The sequence below is a fragment of the Anoplopoma fimbria genome, chromosome 8 (genome assembly GCF_027596085.1).
Source record: "Anoplopoma fimbria isolate UVic2021 breed Golden Eagle Sablefish chromosome 8, Afim_UVic_2022, whole genome shotgun sequence".
NCBI classification, from domain to species: Eukaryota; Metazoa; Chordata; class Actinopteri; order Perciformes; family Anoplopomatidae; genus Anoplopoma; species Anoplopoma fimbria.
This window is the reverse complement of record NC_072456.1, coordinates 17,986,316-18,008,164: the sequence shown is the minus strand read 5'-3', so window position 1 is coordinate 18,008,164 and position 21,849 is coordinate 17,986,316. Positions and strand designations below refer to the sequence as shown.

The window sequence follows — 21,849 nt, the reverse complement described above, 5'->3', positions numbered from 1 at the left end:
CAGTCAATTCTCGGATTCCAAAAGGTCAAGGAGCAAAATAACTGTTGAGAGTACTCTTCCTATTGCAAAACGGCAGCCAAGCTTCCATTACAAAACAGAACCACAACAATGTGCACACAGTTATGATTCCCTTTTTTGGAATGGTCCAAGGTCACTTATAACGTAATATAACTTATACAGCCAAGAAAATGATTGGAAATAGTTTCAATTTATCCTAAAGTTTTCATAAAATAATAATGATAACTTTTGAAATTATTATTTTGTGGTCGAAACAATAGAGACTTTTCAACTGCTGGTCAAAAAAGCCTATAAATCTTTTAAACCCACACAAAATGACAGCGGATGCCACGAATTCCACGAGAAGTGATTGGACTTTAAAACAAACAGCAAACAAAAGAGGATGAATTAGTGAACAGCACCCAAGTTCATTGCTATGGCAACGGGTGATTAGGCCTTTCCAGTACGCTGAGCTCACACAACAGTGGGCATACACACTCCCACACACACACACACACACACACACACACACACACACACACACACACACACACACACACACACACACACACACACACACACACACACACACACACACACACACACATAGACAGACACAGTGAAAGAGGGGAGCACGGGGAGAGACTGCAGCGTTCACAAGAAATATCTGACCACAGTGGAAAATAAGAGGAGTTTATTTATTTTTTATAAATCCAGCCTTTATTAGACTGCAATGAATTTATTTTAACATGGTATTGAGTGGGATTTTCCACAGCACATTTGTTACACTGGTTTTCGCAGACTCTTGCCTGAAAAGTAGAGCGGTAATCCTCCTAAATCCAATAATTAACTGTTAAAAAACATTTTGCCCAAGACAGCTACAATATTACCATAATGGTTCTGTTTTTTATCATTAAATCAAGTTCTTTGTTTCTTTATAACAATTCCTTTTGAAATATTTAGCAGAACAAATAAATTCATTATATTACTATATAGAGTTGTTGCTGGAACCCTAGTAAACTCAATCTAGTGCCATTCCTACCTTCAATCTCTGACTCTTGCTTATCTAATTGCAACACATGTGAAAGGATGTAGAAAAAGAAGAGTAAAATTGTTATCATTTGTTTGTGTCTATTTTTGGTCAAAAAAAGGAGAATATGTAAATAATACAGCCATATTACAACTTTTCTTCATCTATCTGCTCACTGCTGACCTCACTCAGATGAGTAACATGAACTTCTGCAAGACTGTAAGACTGCGAGACGTTATCTATTTTTACTGGCAATTTACTAACTTAAAAGTTCACAGGCTAATGTGGGTTGAAGTAGATGCAAAAACAACAACAAAGACTCCCATATGATGAATCCTTATCCCGAACTGGCAGGAACTACACCAGGAAGGATTTCTCACATAGCTGACATCACTGACCGGCTTCCTAACTTCTGAGCTGGCAGCCTGTTTACTGGAAATTGAGGTAGCGGCGCTTAAACAGTCCTTTTTATCCTTAACTCTCTAAATAAACTATGGTATAACAACTCATTACGCAACAGTGACTCCTAACGTATCACCCAGTCTGATACAGTATGCCCAGTTAATCACTGAAGTTATGGGCCAATGAGGACAAATATCTGTAGTGAAGTTTGGAAACTGGAGAATGGAAATATGGAAATGTTCCTTGTTGCTATACAGAGAATAATGTGTGCCAGGTTATTGATAAAAATACTTTGTGATGATTCTCTTGAAGAATAGCTGAGGCTGGTACGACCCGTTGCAGCAGTCTTCCAGTATCTTTACAGTAAACCAGATCATTTCCATGTTTACAGTGTGATCTTTCTGCACTGCAGCAACTGACAGTCTGTACGTTAACTCCACCCTCCCTATCTGTTTTCTGTGGTGAGTTTGCTTGTCATGTTATTTAAGAAACGGATTTACTTATAGCAACTCAGGAATGTTAAACGCAGCAGAACACTTGCTGCTCAGCCTTTTTTGTTTCACAGTTTAATTGAAGAACATACCATCTACATTTTAGCTCCAAAGCTAAATCCAATTTAATATACATGAACAGGTTGAGAAAAGATATTCTAAAAAAGATATTCATGATTCAGTCATTCTCATACACCCACATACTGGGTTTGCACACAAACAGCAGTCCTCCGCAACAGCAGGAAATAATTGAATCCAGATTTGAACGTTACTCAAAGCAGTTTATTCATTTTCCCAAACATGACGGCACCAGGGGTTCATTATCGATTCAGTATTTCTGCAACACATGTGACAGACAGATGTTTGCAGGTTGTGATTTTTTTTTTTAAGATCATCTTGCAATCTGTAATTCTCTAGCTGTTGGATTTTTGAATGTCCAAAACTGCCAATTGCCCAAACCATCAGTTTACAAGCATACTGGAAACATCATTTCAAAGATATGTGCAGCAGATACTTAAATGTGCACACCCCAAACAAGGCGGTATGTACTCACAAAAGAATGTCATGATTAAAAAGACAAAACCAGCTCCATTGTCTTGAACCAAACCACATTCTCACCCTCCTTGTAACCCTAACGGCCAAAACACAAATATTCTTCTTTTTCCTGGAGGAAAAACATCTAGTTTCATTATTGAAAACATATGGATCCCCTAAAATGAAGTACAGCTCACACATAGCCTTACATGCATTAAAACGAGCACAGACACCCTTACTGTAAACACAAATCCCCTTGAGGGTGGGGCCTCCGCTTTCTAGCTTGATCCCCCACCACCACATTTAGCAAAAAATGTGAGCGTGAGTGTGAGAGAGTAACAGAGGGGGCAGGGGGAACAGCTGGGACGCTGAACAGTGCCACTGAAGCCTCAGAAAGGACCTGCAGATTTCATGAGCTCAGGGCAAAAAACAAAAAACTGGCTGGTGAAGGGAATCTAATGATGATGAAGAATAGGAAAATGTGATGGTGTGAGAGTTCAGATGGTGCTGGAAACTTTCATCAGAGGATTTGCGAGGTTGAGAAGGAAGGGAGGACGCGCACATAAAAGATAACCACACCAACCCACCGTCTCTGTTCACTCAATCGTCAGCCACTACGAGAGGTAAGTTCTGCAAAATGGCGGTCTTGGTGAACAGAGAGCTGATTGCTACATACTTGTGACATACTTGTCAAAGATAATGAGGCAGGAAGATGGAATTAATCTGAACCTAAACAAGATGAGGATAACAATCAATGAGCTATAACAGCATTACGTCTGTTTGTACTTTTATCTTACCATTACAATTCTGTACATAATGCAACCCTTGATTTTGCAGAATAATGTCTGTATTCATGTGTAAACTACAATACTGCCTATAGGTTTGCACTGAATTATGTGAATTATTTTCTTTGGATATTAGTTAATAGTTTGGATAACTTGACATCTAACACTATGTTAGATAAAGTGGTGATAAAAAACCTTATATGCTAGTGCAGTCTTTTCATGAGACTGCTGATCCTTGAGCTATGGCAAGGGGTAAAAAGAAAAACAGAGCAATGAATGGTGGACTGGAAATGCTTAAAACATTACACTGTACAGCAGAGCTCTCCAGACTGTCGCAGTCAGCAGCAGACAGTGGGTTTGGTTGCATTATATATCAGAAAGGAAACATCGTTAAGCTTTCAGGTTCTGCTGATTTTGTTTCCAGAAGCAGTGATGCTAGAATGAGTCATGCGTCTGAAAGCTACTAAAGCTGCTTAAATCCATTTATCCTGACAGCGTTTTTTTAAAGTAGTAATGTTTCCCACTCATTCAAGGAAAGGGGAACTGTATACAGATAACACATTAAATAATGAACATCTGACCTTGAATGTGAACTATAACTTTTTGCATTCACAGAAGTGGAGAAAAAGGGAATTGGTGATAGTGATGAGACCAGTGGTAGTTACCTAAAATATAACCTAAAATATAACCTAAAAAAACATACAAATTATTAAAAGTAAGGAAGGAGTAGAGTTGGAGTACTGGTAGGATGGGGAGTACAGAAAAACATATTTAAAAATAGTTTTACTAATGAAAACATAATTTTCCAACTCACAGCAGGGACCCATCATGCCACCTCTTGAATGAAAGCAGATAAGTACAAAATATATTGAAAATCGAAACAGCTTTCATGCCCAAGGGTGTATTTTATGACCCTCTAGCTTTGATGGGAAAAAAACATAAAAAGAATAAATGAAAGAAAGAAAATAAATCGGCTTCCTCTGGCTCATCTGAGGGACATTCTGGTCTCTTTAGAAAGTTACTTCCTCAGAAAAGACTCTCTCTGCACCCTAATACATCTCAGCCACTGAGAAACAACTCATGCTTGCCAACCCTAAGTTGCAGAACTTTAAATGGATTTGTATGGAGAAGCAGGTCTTTATGTTGGCACAGCTTTGCTGTTGGAGTCTCTTGTGCCATAACAAACAGCAAGCACAGCCTCCACCACAGCCTCAAACATGTGCAGACAGTCCGTCATGAGAAGATGCACTTTAGACACAACACAGAGATCATTTTGGCTTGTGGCAGCAAACCTAATGCCTTGTCTATATTCAATTAAAATATACTCTGTGGTTTGAGGATTTACTTCAAAAACATTTTGCAGCAAACTTTTTATGAGAGCTCCACACTGTTGAACGCAGTCCCTGAATAAATGGTTTTAATGACAAAGGGTTGTTAAGCATGGTGGTTTACCAGCCAACCCATTGGCAGTGTTGATGAAGCCACAGGCAACAAAGTACAACACTGAATCAATTCATGCAAATGTCTCATTTTAAGTTTAAACAGGAATGCTGAGGCTGCAAGTAGGCACTGTTACTAATTAGAGTTGTCTTTCAGTATAACTGTCTTATTATGGTGATAATTTAAAATGCAGAGAATCTCCTTTGTGGCTGTTCTTACGGTGAGAGTAGAAAAACAGACCATTGTCACTTCTTTTACTGTCCTAGATACAACAACTAATGTACATCATGTCTCAGAGAGTAGTGCGGTAAAGTGAAAACAACATATGCCAAAGACTTTAAATTACTTTCCGAGTTGCAAACATTTATGTTTTGTACTAGATTTCAGTGCTTTATCTCTGTTGTTTTGTGTTTCAGGCATTTTTGATGAGTCCTACAATCAGTCAGCTTTTAGACAGGGATACTGGCATCCACATGTGCAAAGCTCTTAGTGCGACTAGATAGTATCTTTTGCAACGCCCTCCCTGCCTGCTTAATGCATGTCTTTAAAACACCACACCACCATTTATAACACTGGCGTTCTTTTAAAAATGTGAAGTAAACTAATTTTAGTATCTTCCTTAGACTTGACTCAGGTCCTCCAGAGCTACGGAGGGCATTGAAAATTTTTCACAGGAGTGATATGCTGCCAGTTCCGAGTTAACCAAATTCTTCCTGTAAAATTTGCGTGCACCTTAGAAGACAAAAAAAGGCATATTTTGTATGTTACGACCATGACATGTTCACAAAGCCGTTTGCCATTCATGTAAATCTAATTCATCATAACCAACCTTGACTGTAACATAGCCGTTTCTTTTGTTCTAGGTCAAATAATGGAGCTGCCCCTGACACTTCATGTGCTCCTACTTCTCTGTTCTATCAATGCTGTTGTTTGGGCGTGTCCGGATGGATGCAAATGTCAAGGAACCCAAATCCTCTGCAGTGGCCTCTCAGACTTCCCCACATCTTTGCCCTCATCTACCACAGCCCTCTACTTCTCTAATTGCAGTATCTATTTCTTGAAACCAGAGGACTTAAATGATTTTTCGTATGTCCTTGGCATCCTTGTGATTAAAGACACTGTTTTGACGGAAGTTCGCACCGGCACATTTGATTCCACTCCAAACATAAGTGCCATAGGGTTTATTACCACCGAACTGCAAGATCTCCCTGAGGCCGTGTTCCAAAATCTACAGAAGCTTGAGTCTCTGAATCTGAAGGGTAATAAGCTCCTGGTACTCCGTCCTAACTGGTTTTCCCAGTTGGCAAGGCTGAAAAGCCTTGACCTCAGTAAGAACCTTTTCACTTCTGTACCTGTGGAAACTTTTCACCCTCTTACTGAGCTGCAATACCTTTTTCTTTCAGGAAACAAAATCAGTCAATTACATAGAGAGACATTCAAGGGGCTTTCAAAGCTGCAAACCTTACGATTAAATAAAAACTTGCTGAAGGAACTCCCCCTTGGCAGTTTGGATGACCTTGGCAACCTGGAGGAACTATCCCTGCATGACAATCGTATCACTCATCTCCACCATGACCTGTTCTCCAAGACTTTGAAACTTAAGAAGCTGTTCCTCTCCAACAACAGGCTCACGTCTCTTCCACAAGGGATCTTCTTAAACCTGCCCCTTCTTTCCCAGATCTCCCTGTATGAAAACCAGCTGGAGAGTCTGGGACCAGGAGTGTTTGGGCCCATGGCCCTGCAAGAGTTGTGGTTGTATGACAACAAGCTGAGCCATGTGGAGGATGACACATTCAGGAACCTGACTCAGTTGCGTCTACTTGTGCTCAGTCGCAACCAGATCAGCTCCGTATCCAACAGGGCCTTTCGAGGGTTGGAGCAGCTGGGAGAGATATCGCTTCACACCAACTTGCTTACAACCCTGCAACCTGGGGTTTTCCAAGGTATGCCCAGTCTGGTCAACATTTCCTTAGAGCACAACGCCATCAGCTCCCTACCGTCAGGTTTTCTACAAGGCCTGAGCAACCTGGGACAGATAGACCTGCGAAATAACTCCCTTCCCAACCTGCCACAGGAGAGTCTTGATGCCCTCACTGTGGCAAAGGAAGTTCTCTTGCAGCAGAACCCCTGGAGGTGTGACAAGGATATTCTGCCACTAAGAGACTGGCTGACACAGAACCCATCCAAGGCCAACCAAACTCTTGTAGTCTGTGAGACACCTTTCAGTCTGAACGGTGAGATAATCGCTCTGCTGGCAGATGAGACCTTCCTGCCTCTCGGCTCTACAGAGGAGCCTGTGTTGACCTCGACAGAGAGGCGGAGGAAACCCCACACTCCTCCAACTAGACGAAGCACTTCCTCACCTGCGGTCAAGACCACCCCCACATCAGAGCATGAGGAGGTGACCAGTGGTGGCCAAGGAGAGACGGGAACAGATTCTAATGATACTTCGATCATCCTCATCGTTATTGCTGTAGTGGCCACTGTCATCATTAGCACCGTCATCATCAGCTGTATGTGCTGGAGGAGGAACAAGAGAGGCAGGGGAAATATTGGCCGCCGTACTAAGAACTCTGTGCTGTAGATTAGACCACCCAATGTTAGCAACGCAAGAACTTTTAAAGCCAAGTCAAAGTGCTCACTGATTTCTGTGGTTTACTTCGAAAATGTGAAGCCCAGAGTTGATTTTAAAGTCTTAAAGGCAACAGAAAGAACCACTTTGGCTCAATTCAGATGTACCAGCTAGAACAAACAAGTCGACTTTTAAATTCATTAGCTTTCCATTTTTAATGATCAAATGTACCAGCCAGCATTCCTCTTCATGTTTGCTGTAAAAAGAGAACAGACTTTGCATGTACTAACGGTGAAAACACCCATGTTGCCATCTTGTGGGCAACCTGGACATTTTGGTGAATGTAAGCTCAGACGCAATGAAATAGTCTACTTCTTATAGTAGAATTAAGAGTGCATTCGGTATTAGTATTTCATTTTTCAAAATTAGTAATTGCAGTTTGACATTGTGTTTTTGTGCTAACAACAATGCATTAAGGATACAGTTTTACTTTTTTGCAAAATGGCTATCGATGAAAACATGTAATTTTGACTCCACTGTAACACAATTCATCCAATGGTTTTGACACTTACAATGCAAAATGCTACTATAGGTTGAATAAATGCACTATTTTTAGTGGGAGAACTCTTACCTTGTGTTAATCATTAACTGAACTAAGCAGTACTACATGCAAGTTTCACTTCCCTGAATCTGATGGCAAATAAACTGCTATCTACACATATTCAGGAGTGAAAAGGAGGATAAAACGCCCGTTAAATGCTTCTAAACATGAGTTTAGCCACAAATGAGGTTAGGTTATATGAATAGGAAGTAGCATTAGGCTGGCATTCTGCATCTTATACATTAAATGAAAAGAAAGAAACACATTAACACGTCTGAAAGTAGTGAAATTATGTTTTTACACAGTATGCTGTGGTCTACTTTTTGCAGTATTATGGTCTAATTACATTACATTACAGTCATTTAGCAGACGCTTTTATCCAAAGCGACTTACAGGAAGTGGGAGCGGAGGTGACTACGGGTAGAAACCATGTGGGTAGGTGGGGGAAGTAAGGGGGGAGAGGAGAGGGAGAGGGAGTAGGACATGAAGAAGTGGTCACTACATAGTCATTAGACATATATTTATCATCAGTATGTTACTGGTTTTGTTGATTGTACCAATTTAGTTTGTGGGATGTCCAGAGGAGCACAAGGAAGTTTAGAATAAGTAGACACAGCATTGCATTTACAGATTCTGTATCTTTTTTAATGGGGTGATGATGTTAATTTATCACTGGTAATAACTACAACCACCTATCTTACTGATATTTATTTCCCTCACCAGTAACTCAATTGTTTATGAAAGACTGCCATCTACTGAATGGAGTCAGAATAATGTTTGAAACATGTAGATAAAATCCAAATATTCCACCCTTTGCTTTTCCTGCAATTACAGCTGCCAGCCAAAACAACTGAGTCAGTCGCTCTAATGTTTGTCTAATTGTTGCCTGACAATAACAATGTTCTAGGAAGGAAATCAAAATAAAACACAATCAACAAACTGGAGATAAAGGCCTGTGAAATGAAAGTTTCTGCTTGTGGGATGTCCAGAGGAGCACAAGGAAGTTTAGAATAAGTAGACACAGCATTGCATTTACAGAATTCTGTATCTTTTTTAATGGGGTGATGATGTTAATTTATCACTGGTAATAACTACAACCACCTATCTTACTGATATTTATTTCCCTCACCAGTAACTCAATTGTTTATGAAAGACTGCCATCTACTGAATGGAGTCAGAATAATGTTTGAAACATGTAGATAAAATCCAAATATTCCACCCTTTGCTTTTCCTGCAATTACAGCTGCCAGCCAAAACAACTGAGTCAGTCGCTCTAATGTTTGTCTAATTGTTGCCTGACAATAACAATGTTCTAGGAAGGAAATCAAAATAAAACACAATCAACAAACTGGAGATAAAGGCCTGTGAAATGAAAGTTTCTGCTTGTGGGATGTCCAGAGGAGCACAAGGAAGTTTAGAATAAGTAGACACAGCATTGCATTTACAGAATTCTGTATCTTTTTTAATGGGGTGATGATGTTAATTTATCACTGGTAATAACTACAACCACCTATCTTACTGATATTTATTTCCCTCACCAGTAACTCAATTGTTTATGAAAGACTGCCATCTACTGAATGGAGTCAGAATAATGTTTGAAACATGTAGATAAAATCCAAATATTCCACCCTTTGCTTTTCCTGCAATTACAGCTGCCAGCCAAAACAACTGAGTCAGTCGCTCTAATGTTTGTCTAATTGTTGCCTGACAATAACAATGTTCTAGGAAGGAAATCAAAATAAAACACAATCAACAAACTGGAGATAAAGGCCTGTGAAATGAAAGTTTCTGCTTTTTCTGATGTGGGAACAGATGCACATGTTAAAAATGACCATATTTGTATACCATAGAGCAGGGGTCTCAAACTTAATGTACTTGGGGGCCGCTGGAGGCAGAGTCTGGGTGAGGCTGGGCCGCATCGGGTATTCCACAACAAAAGCTTTGTTAAAAAAATTCCAATCTTCTCAAATGTCTTTATTTTTATTTTTTTAACACAAAATAAGATGAAAAAATAAATAAACAAATTCATTGGTCCGGGTTATCGGGGACTGTTATTGCCGACGGACAGGTGTCGGTATGTGACTGCAGACCACATTAGGCTACATTATTTTCTTACTTTTCTTTTATCTCGCCGCGTACGCATCACTTTGATTTATTTTGTCAGAGAGAGACATATATACGTATAATGTCCCGCTGGGCAGCAACTTAAAAAAACTTTTTTTTGGAGGTGTTGTGAACGCAGCGCGCTGGGACGAATAGAAACGAGGCAGCCAGCCAGGCACGGAAGAAAACTCTCCATGGCAACGCTGCTGTCACTGTCACTCATTGAGAATGTTTCTCTGCTTGCATCAAGCCCGGTCGATGTCCCGCCCCCGAGAGCCATATACCCCACCGTGATTGGTAGGTTGCCATAGAGAATGTTAAAGGGACAGTCTAAGTTTTAGTGGCATCTAGTAATCAAATAAATACCTCTCAGCTCAGCTTATCCCTTTTTAGGATTTTAGGACAACTAGGGGATACTTTTATTAATATTCTGTTCTTCTACATGACTAAATAATTGTTTTTAAAAATATATACAAGATTTTAAAAACAAATAAATTCAGAGCATGATTAGAAGGTATTAATAATTTAGATATAGCTAAGTAATGTTTTTAGAAAAGCAACCATTATGTTTACAACAGTGTTTACAAAAGTCACCATATAAAGTCATTAATAATTCACTGGAAACAAATGTTAAATTTCAATAAAATAAACAACATTTCTGAGTGAAGTTTATAAAGAATGAAGAACACAGACGTCGGTCAGTATCAGTCATTCCTCCTGTCTTATTTCCACCAGGCTGCTTTGTCTCAGTCGGCAGAAGTTTACCAAAAAAGCTTTTGGCCAATTGTTCAAGCTGTGCTTGTGTAAACATAGCAGCGTGAACCGAGTGAACTAGGTTTCACTTTTGTTTTCCATGTTCACAGATGTATTGATTAAGTATTGGCTTTTTACTCTCGAATACTTTATTGCAGGTACAGTAAAAGCATTGTTCTTAGATTCTTAGTATTGGGTAATGATACTCTGATTAAAACATAGTTATGAATATTTTATTTAATATCTGCCCATTAACCCCTAAATGTTAGGGGTCCCTTTAGTGTTTACAGTATTTACATGAATGATGAATACTCAAGCTATTTTATCTGGAGTTTAAGCTGCTGTCCTAGGTGAATAATTTAACACATCAGATGGTATACTGCAGTCTAAAAATCAGTGGTGAAAGCTCAATCATTCATTAATTCCCAAACTATTGGAGCCATGCTGCAGAGAAGGGAAGTATTAAAGTACTAAAATATCAAAAACCTTCCGTCCCTGCTCTTATCTCGAGCTGCAGAAGTGTTATACCACGCCTCGCGTAGGAAGCTTCACTCTCCAGTCCTGCTGGCCAACATCGATACAGGAAATAACTAATGATATGTAGCGTGTTTGTGTCTCCTCACTGCTGTAACAGACAGTTTCATCCTGGGACGGAAAATAATAAGGTAAGGTTTTGGCATTTGACTGTAACAGCTCATAGAGTTAATGATCATTTGGCATAGCAAAGCTTTTTATGATGTTATTGATAATTTATTGATTATTTACACATTAAACTACCTTCTTAACTGTTTACAAGGTCAAAGTTAATCAACTCAATTATAAAATTTGTACATTATCACTTTTTCTTTCTTTTTTTAGTGAATAACCATGTCAAGAGGAGAAATCGTTGTTCTTTTTCTTTCTTTACTGTTTGAGACTTTATTATCTGAAAACAAACTTTGTGAAAAGGAGACAGACTGCCCGAAAGAAAACCAGGCTGCCTTTGGTACATCTACAACTGATATCCCAAGCGTCCTGGGACCAGCTGTCACAGAAGTTTTCTTTGTGGATAGCCAGATTGAAACAATCCCCAAAGGAGCCTTTGTTGGAAACCCGCAGCTTGAAAAGGTGGAGTTCATGAACACCAACACGACATCTATTGAGCCTGGAGCATTTGAAGGTTTGGTAGACCTCAAGCAAATCGAGATCTCCAGCACTCCGTTAACATCGATCCCAGTTGGAGTCTTTAAAGACCTCAGCAACCTGGAGAGGATTATACTGAAGCTAAACAAGCTCCGTAGTCTTGAGAAAGGCTTGTTTGACGGTCTTAAAAAAGTAAAAGAGTTGCTGTTACATATGAACGAGATAGAATCCATTGAAGACGGGACGTTTGACAGTCTTGAGAACCTTATAATACTCCATTTAGCTAAAAACAATCTCTCTGCTGTATCTGCTGACTGGTTCTCAAACCTAAACAAATTGCAGACTCTACGGCTTTACGATAATCAGCTGACCACTATTCCTGATGAGATTTTTCAGAATTTGCCAAACTTGAAGGAAATCAGCCTGCAAGGAAACAAAATAGAAGACTTGTCACCTGATCTTTTTCCACATAAAGACAAACTAAACAAGCTGTTTTTGGATAGTAATCTTCTGACTAGTTTACCTCAAGGATTCTTCGTTGGTTTCCCTCTGCTTAAAACTCTCACTCTACAGAAGAATAAACTGACAAGTCTACCACCTGTGCTTTTTGGAGAAATGCCTAAATTGATAGAATTAAGTCTGAGTCAAAATAATCTTAGCGATCTTCCAAAAGGAATATTCAGCCCTCTGAAGAAACTCAAGAAGTTAGATCTGTCTAAGAATCGCTTTGTCACCTTGCATCCTGAGTACTTTGAAGGTCCTGAGAAACTCATAGAGCTAAATCTACAGAACAACAAGTTACATTCGCTGGACACAGATGTGTTTGAAAAGCTGCAATCACTGAGCACACTCAGGCTAGCTCACAACGACCTCAAGACGCTTCCTGATGATATTTTTGAGCGTTTAATAAAACTGAAAAAGCTTTACCTCAATGACAACCCGTGGAACTGTGACTGCAATCTGATAAATCTTTACCTCTGGATGAAAGCCAACTCTGACAAGATTATGTCTCCTGTTGTCTGTGAGAATCCAGAAAATCTAAAAGGGCAGGAAATCAAATTATTACCAGAGGATCAATTTATTTGCCCCACTCTGCCCCCAACAACCACCACCACAACTACCACAACTACCACAGCACTCCCAACCACAGAACCAACAACCACCATCCTTACTACCACAACACCACTTCCTACAACACCAACCACCACTACACCCCCACAACCACCACACTCACCACTACACTCCCAACCACAGAACCAACAACCACTTTCCTAACCACCACAACACCATCAACCACTTTGCCAACAACAACTACAACAGAGAGCCCTGTCTCCACCACACAGCTAGCCACAACCACCACAACAATACCAACAACTACTGTTCTGCCAACAACCACACCCACAACCACAATAACAACAATTGCACCCACGACCACCGTTACAACGGCATCAACCACCACTTTGACAACAATTGCACCCACAACAACCATGACCACAACTACACCCACAACCATTCTGACCACAACTACACCTTCAACAACCACACCCACAACCACTCTGACCACAACTATACCTTCAACTATGCCCACAACCACTATGGCCACAACTACACCTTCAACAACTATGCCCACAACCACTATGGCCACAACTACACCTTCAACAACTATGCCCACAACCACTCTGACCACAACTATACCTTCAACAACTATGCCCACAACCACTATGGCCACAACTACACCTTCAACAACTATGCCCACAACCACTATGGCCACAACTACACCTTCAACAACTATGCCCACAACCACTATGGCCACAACTACACCTTCAACAACTATGCCCACAACCACTATGGCCACAACTACACCTTCAACAACTATGCCCACAACCACTATGGCCACAACTACACCTTCAACAACTATGCCCACAACCACTATGGCCACAACTACACCTTCAACAACCACACCCACAACCACTCTGACCACAACTATACCTTCAACAACTATGCCCACAACCACTATGGCCACAACCACACCTTCAACAACTATGGCCACAACCTCTATAACCACAACTACACCTTCAACAACTATGCCCACAACCACCGCCCTCACTACTACCCAACCAACCACCACCCGAACAACAACGCCTCCTCAACAGACCACTCCGGTGATCTTCACCTGTCCTATGGAGCCGGTCACTCAAGACCCATCGCCTTCCTTCACATATCAGTACAGAAACAAAGTTAACGGGTGCAAATCTCAGATGATGATCTACACCGCGCTGCTGCTGGTGGTGATCATTTGCACACTGGCGCTGGCTAAGTTCACCCTGTCTATATACCGCCTGTTGCAGCCCAGGGAGAGGACAAACCATAGGGTCAAACTCACCCATTTCTCCTACAGGAGGGAGGTCAGTTTAAGGCCTCTACAAGAGGCAGAGACTGTAAGACTTTAAACAAAACAACAGCAATTTAGAGAAATCTTACTTCTTTGATGCCAATGACAGTAAATGAACACAATAGCAGCCATATGACCTGCCAAAGCATCCTTGGGTGAGATGTTGAACCCCATATTAAAGTAAGCTATACATTACTAATAATATATTGTTGCTGATTGCATTGTTTAGCAGGTTGTACATATCATGTGGCAATGTCTCATCTGGAATTTGTTGGCTCAAAAGTATTTCTGTAAAAAACATATATATATATATATATATATATATATATATATATATATAAATATATATATATATATTGTTAGCTTAATAATGTGTAATATGCATAATGCATTGTACAAACATTAAAAAACATCTTCCTGGAAATCTGTTTGTTTTTTTATGACTGAAATCCAGGCACAACAAACACCCTCAGCAGGGGGAGACAGAGATCCACGAGACTTCAAATTCTTATTCAGAGAAAACAAGAGGAGCTTAGGAAACTATCTAGAATTGGTGAACATGTGTCTATAATTCAGATGAAGTCTAGTAGATTGAATAAAACGCATGGGCTTGTTTCTTCTGTTCTAGTTAAGCATTACAGCTGTATTTTGTCCTCATCACTGGTATTGGTAGTAATAACATAATCAAAAACTAAAATGAATCTTAACAGAAACGGTTCACCTGCTGTTATGCCTATAAAATATGGTACAGCAGAATAATGACTATGACACTGAACAGCAAGGGCGGGCTTTCATTTCCGGATGTTAAATATATGTCCAATTAACATTTTTCAAAAGCCCTTTTTATATGAACTAAAAGGTACTTAAAAAGGTTGAAGGGGCTATGAGTTAATTTACTGTCCAAAACTCAAAGTCAACATTTTAACCTAGTTTCTGAATAAAGTCCAAACAATGGAAAAACACATCGCTCTACAGTATATGACCAAATAGCTACAAAGACTGCAAATGTATCTTAGTTCAAAATGCCACCTTTTCTAAGATCCACATGAGCAATTTAGTTTATATATGACCCTTATTATAAGTTATATTGTTATATATTGTTATTAAAATGAATTTAAAAAATCATTTTGTTTCCTTTATTATGGTCTTTTACCCTCTAGATTTTATTGTATTGTTTTCAGATTCGTATTTTTGCTTCTATGTGGAGTTTGCATGTTCTCCCTGTGGCAGCGTGGGTTCTCTCCGGGTTTTCCAACTTTCTCCCACAGTCCAAAGGCATGCCAACAAGCAACTTAGGTTAATAAGTGACTCTAAATAATGAATTAACATTTTTGCTCATAAAACTGACTGAAATAACAAGATATACAATTTAGGAGAAGTGGACAAACACTAAATGACAAAATGTCAAAACAATAAAGCTGCAAAACCACACAACAGAGACGAATGTCCCTGAATCTTTTGCCCTTGTGCATGCTGGGATCCCTCCAACAACATCTACCCTCCTGGGAAGAGTAAAGATTAATTATGCAATTATTTCACAAAAACAATGTGTGAAAGAAACCACCGATCCCACTAAACAAGACAACGGCCTTCACTTTTCTGTCCGTCATGCTGCGGGCATGTACAGGAAAGTATCAAAATCTGCTCTCGTAATGTCTTTCACCATTTTGTTTTAATGCAAAATTCAAAGTATTAACAATGTCATGTGTTTGCCTAGTGAACCATTAATAAACTGCCGTGTTTTAATATTCTGTGGACATATAGTTTCTCTTTATCAGATGTGAATTTTGTTTACTTGTTTGTGCAAAGAAGAAAACAGCAATGTGGAGATGCACATATATCAATCTCTTCCACTAGAGCAGTGGTTCCCAAACGTTTTCTGTCAAGCCCCCTTTGATGATATAGGAACATTGTAAGCCCCCCTACCGCACCCGACCCCACCCACCCCAAATGGGTCGTACCTTCTTTGTTTTGAATTCATTGCATTATAATATATAAACTCTATAAAATATTTGTTTTTCTTTCTAAAATAAGTACATATCACTTCACTTTTCTACTTCACAGTTTATTGTTCAGTTTGTGTTACTGAAAAACAAATAGCAATAATAAAATCAATTTCCAAAAAGATTGGACTTTAGATTGCTTTCAAGTAGTGCTTTCAGACAGATTAATTGCATTACATTCTTGAATATATTTTCAAGTAAAATTAACTTCAAATGTCAAAATTGAGGTTAGGAACAGTGCAACAACTTACATTTCCCTATTTAACAGTAGGTTTTTCAAACTGAATTAGTGTGCAAGAAAAAAAAAATCCTACATATAGAATAATGACTGATCAAAGACAAGATGTGCAAGTTACTCAGGGACAGATGCAGCTTTTACAAAGTGACTCTGCTGGGCATGACAGTTTTCCAATTTCTTTTTGAAAAACTCAAGGTGCTTGTTCACATGATCGGGGTGGTGGGTTTCCAAGTGTCTTTTCAATTTAGTGGGCTTCATACTGTCTGCCGTCAGTATTTTAAGACACACAACACACTGGGGTCTCTCTTCTTGGCCGACCATAGTGCTTGTGATGGGACAGATATGCCTCGTTATATTTTCTTGCTTTTACCTTTTTTTGTGCCGTTGTTGTGGTGCTCGCGTCATCTGTTACAGCTGTAGCAGACTTGCCATCTGATTTGCGCTTTGTACCAGTCACAAATCTGCCCATCTTGCTACATCGCTTCCTTCCTATCTCTTATCTTTTTCTCTTTCTCTTTCTGTGTCGCTGGGTGTCTCTCTCTCTCTCTCTCTCTCTCTCTCTGGGGGGCGTGGATGGAACACAGTTCGTGTCACGTCGGTTCTGCTTGATTTATTATTATTATTTTTATTTATTTATTAGGTGCAACCATATGATATAGTGCCCTATCTTTACAACTTGTTTGCAATTGTATTTGTTATAATTTTATTTTATATTGTTTTACCGGTGTGTGTGTGTGTGTGTGTGTGTGTGTGTGTGTGTGTGTGTGTGTGTGTGTGTGTGTGTGTGTGTGTGTGTGTGTGAATCGTGCCCCCAGTTTTGGGAACTACTGCCATAGAGAATGTTAAAGGGACAGTCTAAGTTTTAGTGGCATCTAGTAATCAAATAAATACCCCTCAGCTCAGCTTCTCCCTTTTTAGGATTTTAGGACAACTAGGGGATACCTTTATTAATATTCTGTTCTTCTACATGACTAAATAATTGTTTTTAAAAATATGTATAAGATTTTAAAAACAAATAAATTCAGAGCATGATTAGAAGGTATTAATAATTTAGATATAGCTAAATAATGTTTTTAGAGCAGCAACCATTATGTTTACAACAGAAAAGTCACCATATAAAGTCATTAATAATTCACTGGAAACAAATGTTAAATTTCAATAAAATAAATAACATTTCTGAGTGAAGTTTATAAAGAATGAAGAACACAGACGTCGGTCAGTATCAGTCATTCCTCCTGTCTTATTTCCACCAGGCTGCTTTGTCTCAGTCGGCAGAAGTTTACCAAAAAAAGCTTTTGGCCAATTGTTCAAGCTGTGCTTGTGTAAACATAGCAGCGTGAACCGAGTGAACTAGGTTTCACTTTTGTTTTCCATGTTCACAGATGTATTGATTAAGTATTGGCTTTTTACTCTAGAATACTTTATTGTAGGTACAGTAAAAGCATTGTTCTTAGATTCTTAGTATTGGGTAATGATACTCTGATTAAAACATAGTTATGAATATTTTTATTTAATATCTGCCCATTAACCCCTAAATGTTACACACAGTCCCTTTAGTGTTTACAGTATTTACATGAATGATGAATACTCAAGCTATTTTATCTGGAGTTTAAGCTGCTGTCCTAGGTGAATAATTTAACACATCAGATGGTATACTGCAGTCTAAAAATCAGTGGTGAAAGCTCAATCATTCATTAATTCCCAAACTATTGGAGCCATGCTGCAGAGAAGGGAAGTAACCCGCTAAAATATCAAAAACCTTCCGTCCCTGCTCTTATCTCGAGCTGCAGAAGTGTTATACCACGCCTCGCGTAGGAAGCTTCACTCTCCAGTCCTGCTGGCCAACATTGATACAGGAAATAACTAATGATATGTAGCGTGTTTGTGTCAGTTTCATCCTGGGACGGAAAATAATAAGGTAAGGTTTTGGCATTTGACTGTAACAGCTCATAGAGTTAATGATCATTTGGCATAGCAAAGCTTTTTATGATGTTATTGATAATTTATTGATTATTTACACATTAAACTACCTTCTTAACTGTTTACAAGGTCAAAGTTAATCAACTCAATTATAAAATTTGTACATTATCACTTTTTCTTTCTTTTTTTAGTGAATAACCATGTCAAGAGGAGAAATCGTTGTTCTTTTTCTTTCTTTACTGTTTGAGACTTTATTGTCTGAAAACAAACTTTGTGAAAAGGAGACAGACTGCCCGAAAGAAAACCAGGCTGCCTTTGGTACATCTACAATGGACATCCCAAGCTTCCTGGGACCAGCTGTCACAGAAGTTTTCTTTGTGGATAGCCAGATTGAAACAATCCCCAAAGGAGCCTTTGTTGGAAACCCGCAGCTTGAAAAGGTGGAGTTCATGAACACCAACACGACATCTATTGAGCCTGGAGCATTTGAAGGTTTGGTAGACCTCAAGCAAATCGAGATCTCCAGCACTCCGTTAACATCGATCCCAGTTGGAGTCTTTAAAGACCTCAGCAACCTGGAGAGGATTATACTGAAGCTAAACAAGCTCCGTAGTCTTGAGAAAGGCTTGTTTGACGGTCTTGAAAAAGTAAAAGAGCTGCTGTTACATGCGAACGAGATAGAATCCATTGAAGACGGGACGTTTGACAGTCTTGAGAACCTTATAATACTCCATTTAGCTAAAAACAATCTCTCTGCTGTATCTGCTGACTGGTTCTCAAACCTAAACAAATTGCAGACTCTACGGCTTTACGAGAATCAGCTGATCACTATTCCTGATGAGATTTTTCAGAATTTGCCAAACTTGAAGGAAATCAGCCTGCAAGGAAACAAAATAGAAGACTTGTCACCTGATCTTTTTCCACATAAAGACAAACTAAACAAGCTGTTTTTGGATAGTAATCTTCTGACTAGTTTACCTCAAGGATTCTTCGTTGGTTTCCCTCTGCTTAAAACTCTCACTCTACAGAAGAATAAACTGACAAGTCTACCACCTGTGCTTTTTGGAGAAATGCCTAAATTGATAGAATTAAGTCTGAGTCAAAATAATCTTAGCGATCTTCCAAAAGGAATATTCAGCCCTCTGAAGAAACTCAAGAAGTTAGATCTGTCTAAGAATCGCTTTGTCACCTTGCATCCTGAGTACTTTGAAGGTCCTGAGAAACTCATAGAGCTAAATCTACAGAACAACAAGTTACATTCGCTGGACACAGATGTGTTTGAAAAGCTGCAATCACTGAGCACACTCAGGCTAGCTCACAACGACCTCAAGACGCTTCCTGATGATATTTTTGAGCGTTTAATAAAACTGAAAAAGCTTTACCTCAATGACAACCCGTGGAACTGTGACTGCAATCTGATGAATCTTTACCTCTGGATGAAAGCCAACTCTGACAAGATTAGGTCTCCTGTTGTCTGTGAGAATCCAGAAAATCTAAAAGGGCAGGAAATCAAATTATTACCAGAGGATCAATTTATTTGCCCCACTCTGCCCCCAACAACCACCACCACAACTACCACAACTACCACAGCACTCCCAACCACAGAACCAACAACCACCATCCTTACTACCACAACACCACTTCCTACAACACCAACCACCACTACACCCCCCACAACCACCACACCCACCACTACACTCACCCGTTTCTCCTACAGGAGGGAGGTCAGTTTAAGGCCTCTACAAGAGGCAGAGACTGTAGGACTTTAAACAAAACAACAGCAATTTAGAGAAATCTTACTTCTTTGATGCCAATGACAGTAAATGAACACAATAGCAGCCATATGACCTGCCAAAGCATCCTTGGGTGAGATGTTGAACCCCATATTAAAGTAAGCTATACATTACTAATAATATATTGTTGCTGATTGCATTGTTTAGCAGGTTGTACATATCATGTGGCAATGTCTCATCTGGAATTTGTTTGCTCTAAAGTATTTCTGAAAAAAACATATTTAATTATATAATAAGTATTTCTGAAAAAAAACATATATAATTTAAATATATATATATATATATATATGTTAGCTTAATCATGTGTAATATGCATAATGCATTGTACAACCATTAAAAAACATCTTCCTGGAAATCTGTTTGTTTTTTATGACTGAAAGCCAGGCACAACAAACACCCTCAGCAGGGGGAGACAGAGATCCACGAGACTTCAAATTCTCATTCAGAGAAAACAAGAGGAGCTTAGGACACAATTGAACACCATTTAGAATGGGTGAACATGTGTCTAGAATTTAGGTGAAGTCCTAGTAGATTGAATAAAACGCATGGGCTTGTTTCTTCTGCTCTAGTTAAGTATTACAGCTGTATTTTGTCCTCATCACTGGTATTGGTGTTAATAACATAATCAAAAACTAAAATTAATCTTAATAGTTGTATGCCTTTAAAATATGGTATAGTATAGAATAATGACTATGGCACTGAACAGTAACTTTGAAGGGTGGGCCTTCATTTCCGGATTTAAAAAATATATGTCCAATTAAAAAAATGTAAAAGCCCTTTTTATATGAACTAAAATATATTTATAAGGTTGTAGGGGCTATAAGTCCATTCACTGTCCAAACCCTCTTAAAACTCAAAGTCAACATTTTAACCTAGTTACTGAATAAAGTACAAATCGCTTTACAGTATATGACCAAATAGCTACAAACACTACAAGTTAGGTTAATAAGTGACTCTAAATAATGAATTAACATTTTTGCTCATAAAACTGACTGAAATAACAAGATATACAATTTAGGAGAAGTGGACAAACACTAAATGACAAAATGTCAAAACAATAAAGCTGCAAAAACACACAACAGAGATGAATGTCCCTGAATCTGTTGCCCTTGTGCATGCTGGGATCCCTCCAACAACATCTACCCTCCTGGGACGAGTAAAGATTAATTATGTAATTATTTCACAAAAAAAAAAAAAAACGTGTGAAAGAAACCACCGATCCCACTAAACAAGACAACGCCCTTCACTTTTCTGTCTGTCATGCTGATGTACAGGAAAGTATCAAAATGTCTTTCACCATTTTGTTTTAATGCAAAATTTAAAGTATTAACAATGTCATGTGTTTGCCTACTGAACGATTAATAAACTGCTGTGTTTTAATATTCTGTGGACATAAAGTTTCTCTTTCTCAGATGTGCCTTTTACTGAATTTTGTTTACTTGTTTGTGCAAAGAAGAAAACAGCAATGTGGAGATCCACATATATGAATCTCTTCCACTAGAGGACATTTCTGTATTGGATAAAACAGCAACTTTCAAACACAAGCCAACATAAACATATTTATTTACTATATTAATTTTTTCACTTCTTAAAATACTCCCAGTGCTGTTACTGCCCTAGGTGAAACTGTTGTACTTGACTAAAGAGTAGGTTCGAGTTGAAATCAAGTGACA

General features: G+C 38.9%; 2 protein-coding genes across 3 annotated transcripts; both read left to right on the top strand.

Annotated features, from left to right (window-relative positions):
• The first annotated feature begins 2,797 nt into the window (after positions 1-2,797).
• lrrc15 (leucine rich repeat containing 15) lies at positions 2,798-7,881 on the top strand. Of its 2 annotated transcripts, XM_054602831.1 has the most exons (3): positions 2,798-3,077; positions 5,543-5,938; positions 6,083-7,881. In XM_054602831.1, exons 2-3 carry the CDS (start codon positions 5,551-5,553, stop codon positions 7,261-7,263), a joined length of 1,569 nt encoding a protein of 522 aa, XP_054458806.1. In that variant the 5' UTR covers positions 2,798-3,077; positions 5,543-5,550; the 3' UTR covers positions 7,264-7,881. The 2 variants fall into 2 exon arrangements, with proteins under 2 accessions (XP_054458806.1, XP_054458805.1); XM_054602830.1 differs by having other exon boundaries at positions 5,543-7,881.
• A 10,418-nt stretch (positions 7,882-18,299) lies between these two features.
• On the top strand, positions 18,300-21,540 carry LOC129094886 (carboxypeptidase N subunit 2). The gene is made up of 2 exons (XM_054603187.1): positions 18,300-18,381; positions 18,575-21,540. Exon 2 carries the CDS (start codon positions 18,584-18,586, stop codon positions 20,150-20,152), a length of 1,569 nt encoding a protein of 522 aa, XP_054459162.1. The 5' UTR covers positions 18,300-18,381; positions 18,575-18,583; the 3' UTR covers positions 20,153-21,540.
• The last annotated feature ends 309 nt before the right edge of the window (positions 21,541-21,849 follow it).

Coding starts and splice junctions, on each gene's coding strand:
- lrrc15 (XM_054602830.1), top strand. CDS start 5,551: ATGGAGCTGCCCCTGACACTTCATGTGCTCCTACTTCTCTGTTCTATC.
- LOC129094886 (XM_054603187.1), top strand. CDS start 18,584: ATGTCAAGAGGAGAAATCGTTGTTCTTTTTCTTTCTTTACTGTTTGAG.